Source organism: Poecilia latipinna, unplaced genomic scaffold, assembly GCF_001443285.1.
Source record: "Poecilia latipinna isolate Pla-1442-1.1 unplaced genomic scaffold, P_latipinna-1.0 Scaffold1214, whole genome shotgun sequence".
Classification (NCBI taxonomy): domain Eukaryota; kingdom Metazoa; phylum Chordata; class Actinopteri; order Cyprinodontiformes; family Poeciliidae; genus Poecilia; species Poecilia latipinna.
The window spans coordinates 218315-232886 of record NW_015113830.1 but is presented as its reverse complement, the minus strand read 5'-3'; the positions used below and the strand labels follow the sequence as shown (position 1 = coordinate 232886).

The 14572-nt window shown below is 39.9% G+C and overlaps 1 protein-coding gene across 1 annotated transcript in view; it reads left to right on the top strand.

The window, feature by feature from the left end:
• The window catches only part of LOC106960698 (FRAS1-related extracellular matrix protein 2-like), a 71511-nt gene continuing 56939 nt past the window's right edge, over positions 1 to 14572 (top strand). Inside the window, exons 1-2 of the mRNA XM_015053924.1 lie at positions 1 to 5587; positions 6659 to 6748. Coding sequence (XP_014909410.1) covers positions 577 to 5587; positions 6659 to 6748 — 5101 coding nt within the window. The 5' untranslated portion in view covers positions 1 to 576. The remainder of the gene's footprint in view (positions 5588 to 6658; positions 6749 to 14572) is intronic.

The following is a 14572-nucleotide window of genomic DNA, read 5'->3' as shown; positions in this document are numbered from 1 at the left end:
TCCACTTTGGTGCGGGTGAGAATCCAGATTGTCTATCTAGACAAGACCTGCTTATGGTTGCTTTTCTTTACTGTTAGAAGCGTTGTATGAATAGTTAGGTGACCTTGACTAAGGCATAGTTCCTTTTTTTTATTTTTAAAACATGTGCAGGATGTGTTAAAAACACACCTCCCTTGAACTTGCACACAGACTTTAACCAATAAATCCACTTCTCACGCAAATGTAATCCTACTCATTAAGAGTTTTGCTTAGTAAACCTCAAAGGTCTATCCTCCCCTCATCACTCTTTCTGTTCAGAATGACACAACCGCCGTCCATTTATCACCCGACAAACGCATTCCAGGGGAGACACTGGCCAATGGGTAAAGAGGAGGGCGTGACTTTCCTTTTACTCCAGCAAAGCAGGAGTATGAAGTTTCGCCCAACAGTGCACAGCTGCTGGGAGAGAATGGTGCAGCTTCGCGCTCAGCTCAGGTGCGTGATATTTCCCAGCTCCGTTTTCATCTTTCTATAACTTTGACCGACGCTCACAGGAGTGCAGGCACAAAGTTTAGACGCCGTAGCTCTACTCCCCAAATGGCTTGGATTATTCCTTCGCATCTGCACGGGACTGGCGCTGCTTTGCTTCTGCTCGCACTGATTCTGACAGGTGATGCCGGAGCGAGTGTTTCTGACAGCTATGGATTATCATACGCCCTGAGGCCCGAGCTCTCGGAAGATACGATACTGGTCGCCAATAATGGGATCCGCGTGCCTTTCGGGAGATCAGTTTTCATTGATCCCATTAACGATTTGGTGGTCCAAGTTCAGCCCGGCGACAGATGCAGCATCACAGTTTTGGACAACGATCCACTGTCTCAAAGACCAGGACACCTGTCTCCGAAAAAGTTTCCGTGTGAATTTGGCCCCAACGACGTGAAGTATTCACACTTTGGCTCCCGGAGTCCCCCGAGAGACAGAGTGAGATTACAGCTCAGGTACGACACCCAAACGGATACAATAATAATACCGTTCATGATGGAGGTGGAGGTGGTCTTCACACAGCTGGAAGTGCTGACGAAAAACATGCCCGTTACTGTTGACAAACTGCTGGGCACCAGTAATCCCATCGATAGAGGGATTTTGGAGTTCACCTTTGACAGAAGCTCACAGCAATGCAAAATAGCTTCGCTCACCAGCGGCAACGTGATTCCCCGTTATGGGAAACTTGTGGATGAGGAGAGCCTCGGAACAATGGTAGACTGTGATGAATTCATTAGGATGAACATCCGTTATCAGCATACTTTTACTTCAAAGTCCCCGAACAGAGATTATATCCCCATGCTGGTGGAATTATATGATAAAGAAGGAAATGTGCTTAAGCAGGAATTTTTCCAGATTTTGGTGCGAATAAAAGACGGAGAGGACAACACGCCCCCTAAGCCCAGCTTTGTTGCCATGATGATGATGGAAGTCGACCAGTTTGTAATGACAGCAATAACCGTAGACATGCTGGCTGCTGAGGATGTGGAGTCTAATCCTGACGAATTAATTTTCAACATCACTTCCCCTCTCTCCTTTGAAGAGGGCTACATAGTCAGCACAGATGACAGGAATTTACCCATAACCTCATTTTACCAGGGAGACCTCAAAGAACTGAAAATTGCTTATAAACCTCCTGCTGTGGATTCAGACACTGAGAGGATTTTCCAGGTTGAGCTTGAAGTTGTGGACACAGAAGGGGCTGTGTCAGACACATTTGAATTCATGATTGTTGTCAAGCCGATGAACACGTTGGCCCCTGTGGTTACAAGGAACACTGGTCAGCTACTGTATGAAGGCCAGTCCAGGCCGTTGTCTAGTTCACAGAATCTAGAAATCAGTGATGAGGACAATTTAGACAAAGTAAGAATTAGTGTAATTGATGGCTTAAGGCATGGAGAGTTAACTGTTCTGGGCTCTAGGAGGAAATTTTTCACCCCAGCTGACCTTGACGCTGGAGTAGTCATTTATCAGCATGATGGTAGCGATACATACAGTGATAACATTATCTTCAGGATGACGGATGGCACAAATGAAGTGGAGTTTTTGTTTCCCATCACTGTTGTGCCAACAGATGATGAGGCGCCTATTATCAATGCCAACACTGGTTTGATTTTGTTTAAAAATCAAGTTATGCAGATTTTCCCATCAATGCTCAGTGCTGCAGATATTGACTCAGAAGATTCTACAATAAAGTTTGCATTAGAGCTTCCCTTTCCAACAGTGGGGCAGGTGTTGCTGCGTCAGTCTGAGGCACCAAAGGACCCATCTACCTGGAAGTTTAATACAGAGGATGAAATGTATGAGAAAGTAGTGACTGAGTGGCTGCAGCAGGACATTATCGATGGAAAACTGTTTTACAAGCACACAGGGCCTCACAGCACGAGCACAGTCATGGATCAATTTGTGTTTAGAGTACAAGATGACAATGATCCCCCAAATCAGTCAGGTAAGAGCACATTCATAATCAAAATAATTCCCGTTGATGACCTCCCGCCTGAACTTTACCCCAGTACAACCTTACAAATGACTGTTCACGAGTACCAGCTGACGTATTTCCGGAAAAAATTCCTCCGCTACACCGACCTTGACTCAGAGGACCGAGATTTAAAATACACCATTATCCAACCACCTACAGACACAGACGAGAACAGCCCTGTTAAACTAGGAGCCCTGGTATTGACTGAAACCCCAAACAGTGAAGTCACAACGTTCACACAGGCACAGATTAATCATCACAAAATAGCCTACAAACCACCTGATCTTGAGCTTGGAATTACCACTCATGTTCTACAGTTCAGATACACTGTGGAAGATGTCTCTAGAAATAGTGTGGAGGGAGTTTTTACAATATTCTTAAAGCCTGTGGACAACAAGCCACCTGAAATAACGAACACCGGATTTACTGTGCTGGAACGTGGCAGACATATCCTCACCAGGGCTGAGCTGGACACCACAGACACAGACACAGACAGCAGCAAGATAATATTCACTATTACACAGCCTCCTCTTCATGGCCAGATCCAGTTCATATTCACTCACATGACCAAAGGAGATACCTTCAACCTTGAGAATATTGGAAATGGAATGATCTCGTACATCAACAATGGAGATGAATCAACAGTAGACTTGATAAAAATAGACGTCAGTGATGGCGTGCACGTTGTTCCAATTTCTATAAAAATTACAGTGAAGCCAATTGATGATGAGACTCCAACAATCGATCTGCCAGCTGGTACAATAGGCTCCTACATAGATGTACTAGAAAATGCAGCAACAGAAATCACAAGTAACGTAATTCAGGGAAGAGACGAGGACACAGATGACCTCCGTTTGACCTTCATCGTTGAAGACAAACCATCATTTGGTGAAATCCTAGTGAAAGGAGTTCCATCGAGCACGTTTACTCAAGCTGATATCATTAACGGCTTTGTGGTCTATGCCCATACAAGCGGAGAGATCGGCTTAAACACAAAGGAGGACTTTTTCAATCTCACTCTGACTGATATGTCTGATGAGTGGACTATAGGAGGAAATAAAATTACAGGTGTCAGAGTTCATGTAACTATTCTTCCCCTGGACAGTCAGGCTCCTGAGGTCTTTGTTGGGCCACAGTTTACTGTTACGGAGGGAGAAAAAAATGTCATTCAGATTCTTCATATAAGCGCTGATGATGTTGACACCCCTAATGATGACCTTCTTTGTACAATTATTGTTCAACCAACTTCAGGTTATGTGGAAAACATCTCTCCAGCACCAGGCTCAGAGAAGTCCAGGTCTGGGACAGCTATTAGTGCTTTCACCATCAAAGACATTAGACAGAATCACATTTACTACGTTCAAAGCATTCACAAAGGAGTTGAGCCAGTGGAGGACAGGTTTACCTTCAGATGCTCTGATGGCATCAATTTCTCTGAAAGGCACTTTTTTCCCATCTCCGTAATCCCCTCTAATGATGAAAAGCCAGAGATTTACATGAGAGAATTTGTGGTTATGGAGGGCATGAACATAGTTATTGACACGCCCATACTGAATGGTGCTGATGCGGACCTCCCGCCTGATCAGCTCACATTTTTCATCGCCAAACCCCCCAGACATGGATTTATTCTTAATCAGCTCACCACTGGAACTCTCCCTGTGTCAAACTTCACCTTGGAACAGATCAGGGATGGCTCCAGTATTGTGTATGAGCATGATGACACAGAGACAACAGAAGATAGCTTTGAAATTGTCCTCTCAGATGGAAAATTCAGTGTAGAGAAAACGGTAATAGTTATGGTTATCCCTGTGGATGATGAAACCCCGAGGATGGCTATTAATGACGGCCTAGAAATTGAGATAGGTGATGTTAAAGTAATTAACAATAATGTTTTAAAAGCCACTGATCTGGACTCTGAGGATAGTACACTTACATATATTGTAAGATATGGGCCTGGCCAGGGGTATTTGCAAAGAACAATGCCTACTGGTGAATTGCAAAATATCTCAGTTGGGATGAATTTTACACAAAATGAAGTAGATCAGGGATTGATTTTCTACATCCACAATGGGCAAGAGGGAATCCGTGACCTCATTAAGTTTGATGTGACAGATGGAATCAACCCTTTAATTGACAGATACTTCTATGTATCAATTGGTGGGATTGACATAGTTTTCCCTGATGTAATCAATAAAGGAGTATCCCTTAAAGAGGGAGGTCGAGTTACCTTGACAACTGATCTTCTTAGTACAAGTGACCTGAACAGTCCAGACGAACACTTGGTCTTCACAATCACCCGTGCTCCTGTGAGAGGACACCTGGAATGCACAGACACACCTGGGATGCCAATCTCATCCTTTACTCAGCTCCAGCTGGCTGGCAGCAAAATCTACTACATTCACACAGCTGACGACGAGGTGAAAATGGATAGCTTTGAGTTTGAAGTGACTGACGGCTACAACCCCGTGTTCCGCACTTTTCGCATCTCCATCACTGACGTCGACAACAAGAAGCCTGTGGTTACGGTGCACGGCCTGGTGGTGACTGAGGGAGAGAATAAACTCATCACGCCTTTTGAAATAACAGTTGAAGACAGAGACACCGTTGACCGCCAGTTGAGATTCACAGTTACTCAAATCCCCGTTCACGGTCGCCTGCTCTTCAACAACAGTCGACCTGTCACCTCTTTCACAAAGCAGGACCTAAATGAGAACATGATCAGCTACAAACATGATGGCACAGAGAGCACAGAGGACAGTTTCTCCTTCACTGTCACTGATGGAACCCACACAGACTTTTATGTCTTCCCTGACACAGTTTTCGAGACCCGAAAACCCCAAGTGATGAAGATTACTGTTCTTGGTGTGGATAATGGGGTGCCTCACATCATAGTTAACAAAGGTGCCCAGACATTGAGGGTGATGGAGAGAGATCTCTTGGGGTTTGTGATCACAAGTAAGTCCCTCAAAGCAGAGGACAGAGACAGCGTTCAGGATTCTGTGACTTTTAGGATTACTGTTGCCCCAGTACATGGTTACCTGATCAACCTTGGCAGAGGAAATGCAACTGTGTCCACATTCACACAAGGTAAGAGAGCTGCTTTTAATATTTCTACTGTTCTTGCAACATTTGTGTCATCCTTCACATACTCTCTCTGAAGACTTTGTAATTCTCAAAGATGTTTGATGCTAATCTTAAATCTCTTTATATTTACCTGCTACGTTAAACCTTCTCCCCATTTGACATTATAAAAGCAACATTTCCTAACAAAGGTTTCATTAATATTTCACCCAAAGCTTCTTTTTTTAGATACAAAAAAAGTCTGTTTTCAGGGCCCCAGGCTTACCAGATCTCCAGAGGAGTGTATTTTTTCAAGCAGTGCCTAGTGGGTTCACTTTTGGAAAGAGCTGGTGGAGATTTGTACATTACTGGAAAACTATTTTCAAAGAAAAACCAAGGGAAATATAGATATGGTGGTAAATAATACGAACTGCAAACACGTTGAAGGGAGACTGGCTCAAAGGAAATCACTAGTTTTGTAAACAACACAAGGCTGTGACGAAGTTATATTTCAAACAAGCCAGGGGGATGCCTTGGTTAATGGTAAATATAGGTGTAGCAGCACATCTGTTGTGTCAATGTCCATGTTATTTCTGCTTAGATTTATGGAGCCACTGTGCAAAGGGTATCCCCAGGTAATTAATATTTCAGCAGTTTTCACAAGCATAAATAGACACAAGCTATGCACCACTAATAACATTTTCTAATGCACCATTCCATTCATTTGAAGATTTTTTTGACTTAGATAACTGAAGGCATGAAGGGTTAAACTTTACACACTACCGTATCAATGATTATGAAGGATTCTGTTTGACAATATTGTCAAACAGAATTTTTGCCTGCTAAAAATTTACACATTTTTAGCAGGCAGGTTTGCCTGCTAGAAATGTGTAAATATGTAAATTTCCCAAGACTTTCAGCATGCATATTTTATCACACGGCCTGAGTCTGCATTAGAACGTAGCATTCAAAAGTTGTTTTTAAGTAGCATTTTGGGGGGGGGGGGGGGAATAAAATCTGAATGTATTTTTCTCCTTGTCACCATTCAAACCATGGCAGTGTTTGTTGTTCTGCTCATGCAAATTCTTTCTTTTTCAGCTGAAATCGATGACATGAACATATGCTACATTCTTAAGCCTGGTGACAATGCAACAAATGACATTTTCCATTTCTCCATTGAGGATAATGGTAAGTTTGCTGTCTGTCAATAAGATATTGATAAGATATATGATAAGAATTCTTCTCATGCTGATATTGGATTTGTCTCAAATTGAAGTATGAGAATATTTTCTACAAGTAGGAAAGCCTGCATGTACACTTAGTTCACAGTATGTCTACATAAGGCAGAGTTATGTGCAAAGATGATAGAGACTTCCAGGACAATATTTTCTCTCACACATGATGGAAAGTGATACTGTTTATGCAATGAAATAGATTTTGACTCTGTTGTAATTTCTTGCCGTCTTGCTTATTACCACTTTATTTAAGCATTTGTGTTAGTTTTACTGCAAATTACCCAGTCGCTAGTACTACCTTATGGCTCCAACCTATAATTACTGGTTATTTTTCAGCAAGTAATTATTCATTTAGCAAATGACTAATTAGTAAAGCAATTAGCGAAGACCTTCCCTCTAACGAAGATTTGTAATCAGGCGCAGGCTCAGTGAAAGGTTTGGGGCAATGATGTCGGTGTTGCCGATTAGCAGAAGCAGTGTGCCTTACAGTGTGTCCTTTTCTCTACCCTTCAGCTGTGATGAGTGAGCACAAAGAGCTGCTCTAATAGGGGCCCTCTTTTCCCACAAGTATCTCCCCGGCCTTCATACTTATATTCTCATTTTGCATTTTTTTTTTTTTTCAGGATAAATCTGTTGCTTCGGTTTAAATCAGTGGTAACAGGTGATGACTTAAAAGTAGAAGCTGGTTCTGAATTATAGATTTTCACCTGAGCGGCTTGCTCGTTTTGAGCAAAGGAGAAACTTCTTTGTTGGTGAGGCTCCATCAGTCCTCCTGTTATTACCACACCTGAGTTATTTGTCAGGGATCTCTGCTGGTTTTCTCCCTCGCTGTCACTCTCTTAATGAACACACCCAAATCCCACACCAGTAGTTTGTTTTCCAGAGCTGATAATTAGATTCACTTTCTCGGGTCTCACAATAATGTTTACGTTGCTTTTACATTTTTAAAAAAAAAGGTGATTCTAAACAGCATGTTCTCTTCCACATCAATTACAGCTTTGTCGACGCTGACCATGATTGTCATTCTGTGACATTTGAATTGCGCTTTAAACATTTCTAAGTAGTTGGTCGGCCCATCCGCAAGGACTTGTCACGTACTGCAGTGCAGCTGGTGAGGCAGTCAGTGAACATTTTTTCAATGAGATTTGAGCTGCGCTCGTGGCAGCCCTGATTCCCCAGACGGCGCTTGCAGCTCTTTGAACAGCCGTGTTGTGGAGGAGCTGAATGGTGTTCTCCAGCACACAGCTGCACCATGTCATGTTAAACAACGGAAAACATTCTCCTTCTCACTTCAACCTCATTTAGCCACTAAAACTTAGAAATGTTTTTTCCCCCCCTCTCAGTAAATAGTTGCTTTTGATGGTGCAGCTGCTTGTGGTAATTTCAGGAGTTTGTGCCAACAGATGTGAACTATCCGTGTGTTTACTACTTGAAGGGCATGTAGAGAAAGTGTTTTTGCTGCTGATTGCCAGTATCTCAGTCTGTGCGCTACCTCCTTTGCACATGCCATTGTCATGTAAATACTGTCATCATAAAAAGCATGTACACCCCTGCTGATGTCTAGTCTTTTTGGTATCTGGATATCATGAAAAATGATTTAGAGTACTGGCTTCTGTAAAAATGAAACCTATAGATCTACGCTGTCAGGATTTATTCAACAAAGATCACACCAATTAGAAAAAGTAGAAAAAGTTTTTAAGTAAGAATAAATTGCATATTTTAATTGAACCACCTTTGGCAGCAATATGTTGAAGTGATTGTTTTCTGTGTGTCTTTATCAGTCATTTATGTTGAGACCTCAACTTTGGTGGTAGCTGTTTATTTCTCCGCTGCTCTATATGCATGAAATAGCTTTCTACCAACCATTTGTTGTACATTTTGACAACTGACTAAAGTAATTTTAGATATTCCAGTCATTGTCTGCTCTTAAGGTTGTGCAACTCAAATAAATCATACCTATTCTCACTTTTCAGTCATATTTAATGAGAACAGCTTATGCCATTGATTTGAGGAAATGGGAAATAGAAGTAGTTACAGGCAAAGCGTCAATATGAAGTATGACATTTGAGTATGAGTAATCAGCCTCATTTTGGGGCCATTGGACTACATTTAAAATGTGCAATTTTATCGCTTTTCTGAAACATGCAGAAATTAACTTAGAAGTAGACCACAGCATCAATATAAATATTATTCATTTAGATCTCTGTCTAGATCTGTCTGAAAGAAGAACATGTTTAAACTGAATTGATGAAACTAACCCTATCCAAAACATGCTTTATGCAGTTTTATGTTTTGTGTGTATTCAAGGATTTAAATAAGCCAGCATTTCATTGATGTTTTCATTTTATAGGGGTTGTTTTATTATTCCAAATATGGATTTCCATCAGGAAAATGTCACTTTTATCTGTATTGGCCGGCGTCAATATGGATTTAGCCAGGTCTATTTTGAAGCTTGAAAAATTTCCAGACTCATCACATACGTCTAGAACACAGGATGGTGAATCAATGTGTCTTCAACATATGTTTATATTGAGTCCGAGGAGGATGCCACTGTGACAAGCGAGATTTGAAACTGAGCAGACGATTTAATTAATATGCCAGAATTGAGCTGATTTTATATATATATATATATATATATATATATATATATATATATATATATATATATATATATATATATATATATATATATATATATATAATTGACCAGTAAGGATCTATTGTGTACCTCTTTTATGTTACTTCTGATAGCCGTCCTCCCACACAAATACATTACATATCCATTTTCTTATGTCCAGATACATAAAACTCTGGAATGAAAGGTTGCCTTCTGGGACTGTGCATGTAAATATTATGGCAAATGCATATGTATTCTCCTTTTTGGATGTGTTTACATCAGTGTGATAGAAGCAAAACAATTGTTATCAATCTACAAATGAAGCACTGAGTAAATAGATAGTGACAAGCCATTTATTATACTTCTTTTATGTACTTAGATTAATTGGACTACAGCCCACAATGTTACTTCACTTTGTTGAAAGTGATATTAAATTTTCTCTATTAGGCTTACTTGCTATTGACTTACTGTGACTTTGTTTTGTAATTGAACTGCCAGGGGCCGGGCTTCCTCTCTGCAGCAATTAATCTCCAGCTTTATGCACTATTTTTTTTTTTTTTAGACTTATATGTTGTGTTAAGGGCCCAATTTGGAATTTCATTTCAATGTTTTATCAATTTGACTTAGCCGCATAAATCTTAAGATGTCTCTTTCACCTCCAATAAGCTACAAAGTGTTATTAAACATTAATATTTTTCCACATTATCAGGATGTAAAATAGGTTTTTTTATTTTGTTGAAGTCCAGAATCTATAGCAATAAATAGCATATTTATCCAGACTACTGACAGATTCTTTTTACTTATTGCTAACTCATATGCCTATATAGCCCTTTTTTTCCAAAGAAGGGAAGACGAGGCTTATACTACTGCTTTGAAGTAACTTAACACCTGCAAAGCAGAGACGCAAACACAGCTTTAAAGCAAAAAATCTCCATAATTACTTGAAAAGTGTTTGGTTTGAAACCAAATTGGTATATGGATATTTGTGTTTATACGTATACGTTCACATGGAATGGGGCTGTTCTTGTCGTTTTAAATCAGTTAATTGATGTGTTTTGGTGGACTCCAGCACTCCCCTTGTCTCCCGGGGATTCAGGTGCATTCAGGTGAGCTTACCTGAACACACACAAGCCCTGGCATTCCCAGGTCGTTGTTTGTCGAGTTGGATCCCTGTCTGCTTCCAGCCAGTCAGTCAACATTACAGATGTTCCTAATGACAGACACAACTGCTGTGGTCTTTGTTTTTCATTCCAGACTTTCGTCTATGTTGTTTTTCCCTTTTCCTGGGGAACCTGGAGACTGAAATAGGTCGTTAAGAGCTCAGCTTTTAAAAGAAGTCTGAAAGGAATTTGACTAAAGAATTCAGTAGAGAGTCAAGTCAACAATTCAACAATTCAGATTTGTTGGGAAGTTATTGCGAATAATTACAAAAAACAGATTTTTTTTTTTTTTTTTTTTATACAATGAAGTGTTCTTGTCTTCAATGCACTTCTGCAAGCTTAAACCATTATGTTTTGTTTGTTATTTCTGCTCCATGGAATAAGGTAAGCTGAAGTCACTGAGTGCTTTCAGCTGATAAATCCTCTGAGCCTTTTCAGGCCTCCAGTCATATCTCATATGTCGGTTGTTAACATCTTCCATGTTACCAGCGTGTAATCGCCTGTGACACAGAGCACACACTCCATCTCTCTTGTCCCTCATCCTGTTTAACTCTAGGTTTGGAGGGATTATCTTACTCCCAATAGCGTGCTAGAGTACAACAAAAGTAAGATGGAACATGCACTCACATGCAGTTGCGAGGTTAGTATACTATATTATTCCCATCACAGCTTAGGTGATGACTCTGCAGGTTTTTTTTTTTTTTTCTGTACTTCTGTCCTGTTATTAATGAAACTGTTGGGGCTATACTTTTCTTGTGGAGTGTTACATTTCTCTGTCCTTGGAACCTGTATGGTATGAATCATATGCATAAGGCATGCTGTAAAACTCAGGAAATTACATAGCTGGTCATGTTGTCGTCTTTTAAGGAGATATGGGGGGCATAAAGTTATTCTTCAGCTTCTGCCTGTGCTTGTTTCTTGTTTGTTTTTCACATTTTGTGATTAGAAACCTGACATTTGATTGCTGAGCTTTTCCTGGGAAACAGCTGCTTCATGTTGGGGATAAAAACACACACACAAACACACACACACATGAATTAGAGTGAGGATTTAGGCTAATCTTTTTAATTTGGTTAGTAATTTGGGTCATTTTTTTGCTCCCTTGCTGTCTTTCTAATTTTCCAGACCAGCCTCCGCTATAGCTATAGTACAGCATACTGCAGTGTATTTAAAGTTTATTCCCTAACATCTGGTTTTTATGTTGTAGAATATGTGACAAGACTTACCGCAGCTAACCACAAACTGAAAGATTATTGCAGCAATGATTGAATAGCTCTGATCTGGAGTAACAAACAGTTTGATCAAAAATGTTGAAACTTTGCCTGACTTTGACATGGATCGGCATACACCTGTGTTTTATGGCTTCAAAATATGCAGAGAAAAAATGAATAAATAAATTAAATGATCGAATTAATTGTAGTTGAAACAGAAAAACAGCAATTACTCCTATTGCTGCTAAAACAATGGAATAAACTGATTTCCTTTTTGCTTTTTGATGTAAGAACATAGACTTAGGCAAACATTTGTAATAATGGCCACTATCAACATGCCACTTGGAGTTTTCCAGTAGTAGCTTCAGAAATAAATGTTTGGTGGTGGTCCTATAGTTTCCACCCCATGACTGTCTGTGTTTTTTCTGGAACTTGACATATTTCCCAACAGGCTAATTTGAGTTTGCTGTGAAACTAAGACTATTTCCATCTAACTGACGCATGTCTAATTTTTTGACGAGTGTGTGGATATAATAAGACTTTTCATTGTTGATAACTTTATTATTGATTCAGTGTCTCAAAGAATTTGTGTTTTGAGAAAATTAAAAGGTAACCCTGGATGATTAAAAGTTTCTCTTTGACTTAATGCACCATCAGCAAGTGTAGAGCCAAGGTTAACACAGCAAAGACAAATTCCCGAAAGTATCAAAATCCCAGGCTCAGACTTGTCCTGTGAAAAGATAATATGTGTTGTCATGACTGCCTTAGGATATCAGTTTAGCAAAACGGAGGTTGTCTCAGGAGTCAAATGCTCCTTAGCTTAGGCTAGCTTTGGATTTTGACAGCTTCTTTATGGATTGTCCCAGTTCTCAAAACTGCAAAGGCTGACGTAAGAAAATACAAATGGCATCAGCATCTGTAACAAAAAGAAACTCATCACAATTAAGTGTTGTGTACATTTTAATAGAAACTAAATTAAAATGTCAGCCTCACACAGAAGGAGCAGTTTTTAACATATTAAAAACAACTTTATAAGATAGTTTTGACAGAGTGGGTGTCATTAATACTAAAGCTGCTGCAGTGATATCTCCTTTTTTTCACATTTGCAAGGCTTTTGTTGGTTTTGCTAAATCACTCTGGATAATGTGTTTTTTGGCCCCTAAATCCCAGCAGTGGAGCTTCTGGAGCTTCTCTTCTCAGCATCACTGCATATTAAACCCCCGACAGCTGGTCCGTAATGTCCCGGCTCTCTTCAGATGAGGCCTGGTTTAGCTATTTGAACCCAGTGCATGATACACCTCTTTTATGTGGACTTATTATGCAGATTCACAGTGGCACAATGAAAGGATCCATCCCGGGCCCATTGTGAGACCAGCTGCCTGATTCTTTAATCAGAGATCTAAAATCGTTCATCAGATTTCTTGGCTACAACTGCGGTTGATGAAAAACTGTTTTGTCGCTGATTTCTTGTCATTTTCTCTCTTGTTTACAGCAATGTGAAAAACAGAATTGTAATTTTTATTTATTTATTTTTTTCAATCAGTATGCCAAATAAGTATAACACTAGGGTGAATTATGAATATTGAGCAACCTGATGGAAACCTTCTAAGTATTGTTCATTTTCTAACTCGGGGGGTATGTTCTAGAGTATCTTTGAAAAGCCAATCTCATAAAAAATGCTGATGAAACCTTTAGAAGGTTTTCATTGTGGTTCAAGCTTCTGCTCTCCACCACATACTTTCCATAAGTGTAGCCTGATAGACAGGATGTAAGGTATCAGCTTGTCGAGAAATAGGAAGGGGGAAGAAACCGAGGAGTTGAAAGATAGAAGTGCTTTGTTGGTGCTGCTGTTGGTGAGAGCAAGGCGTCGAGTTGCTTCCTGTCGCCTGAAGTGATGACATGAATGTGCTGATGTGCAGTTCACTCCCCAAACACCACCTATGTTGACAAGTAGTGAAATGTAGTGGAGTAGTAGTGGCTTCATCTGCATTTGAATAGAGCTCACCATTGACATGATTAGCTGTAAAGTAAGATGCATGTGAAGTAGAACCTTAGATCTCCACATTTCTGAGAATGCGTGCCTGCCTCAAAGGGTGAGGAATGAATTCAGTGATCTCTTCTAGTTTTGCTGTTTAGTGGCCAAAGATTATCTTTGTAATGTCAGCCTTTAACAAGGCATAACAAATATGGTGTTCAGTTGCAGTTTACAAAAGGAGAATTCTCGAATGTCCAGTTTTTCAAGTACAAGCAAGACTTGTCTTTGTTAGAATAAAGTTGAAGCCTGATATGCTTTTTTTTCTGTTTAGATGACTGTATGCAGTGCTGTATTCAGATTTATTCAGATTTTGCTTTGTTCATCATACAAATTGAACATCAGACAAATATAACTGGAGTTAAGACAAAAAATCTGTTTTTGAATGGTGATTTTGTAAAGTCAAAAAGCTATTCACACCAACCTATGAGAAAAAGTAAATACCCCGTAAGCTTAACAACCGATTGCGCCAACCTTGGCAGCAACAGCTGACATCAAATGTTTGTCATTACTGGTAGGTTTTACATCAGGAATTCTGGGATATTGTTGCAGAATTGTTTTAAATCAGCCACAGAAAATTAGTTTCCAACATGAAATGTTGCTTAGGATCATGCAACAATAGAATTTAAGTCCAGATTTAGACTAGGTCCCTAAATCTTTGTGCGGGTGTGTCTGTGTGTGTTTTTTTTTTTTTTTTTTTTTTTTTTTTTTAAAAGAATCACCCGGTGTCTCGTGACCACTCTCTACTTTTAAAACA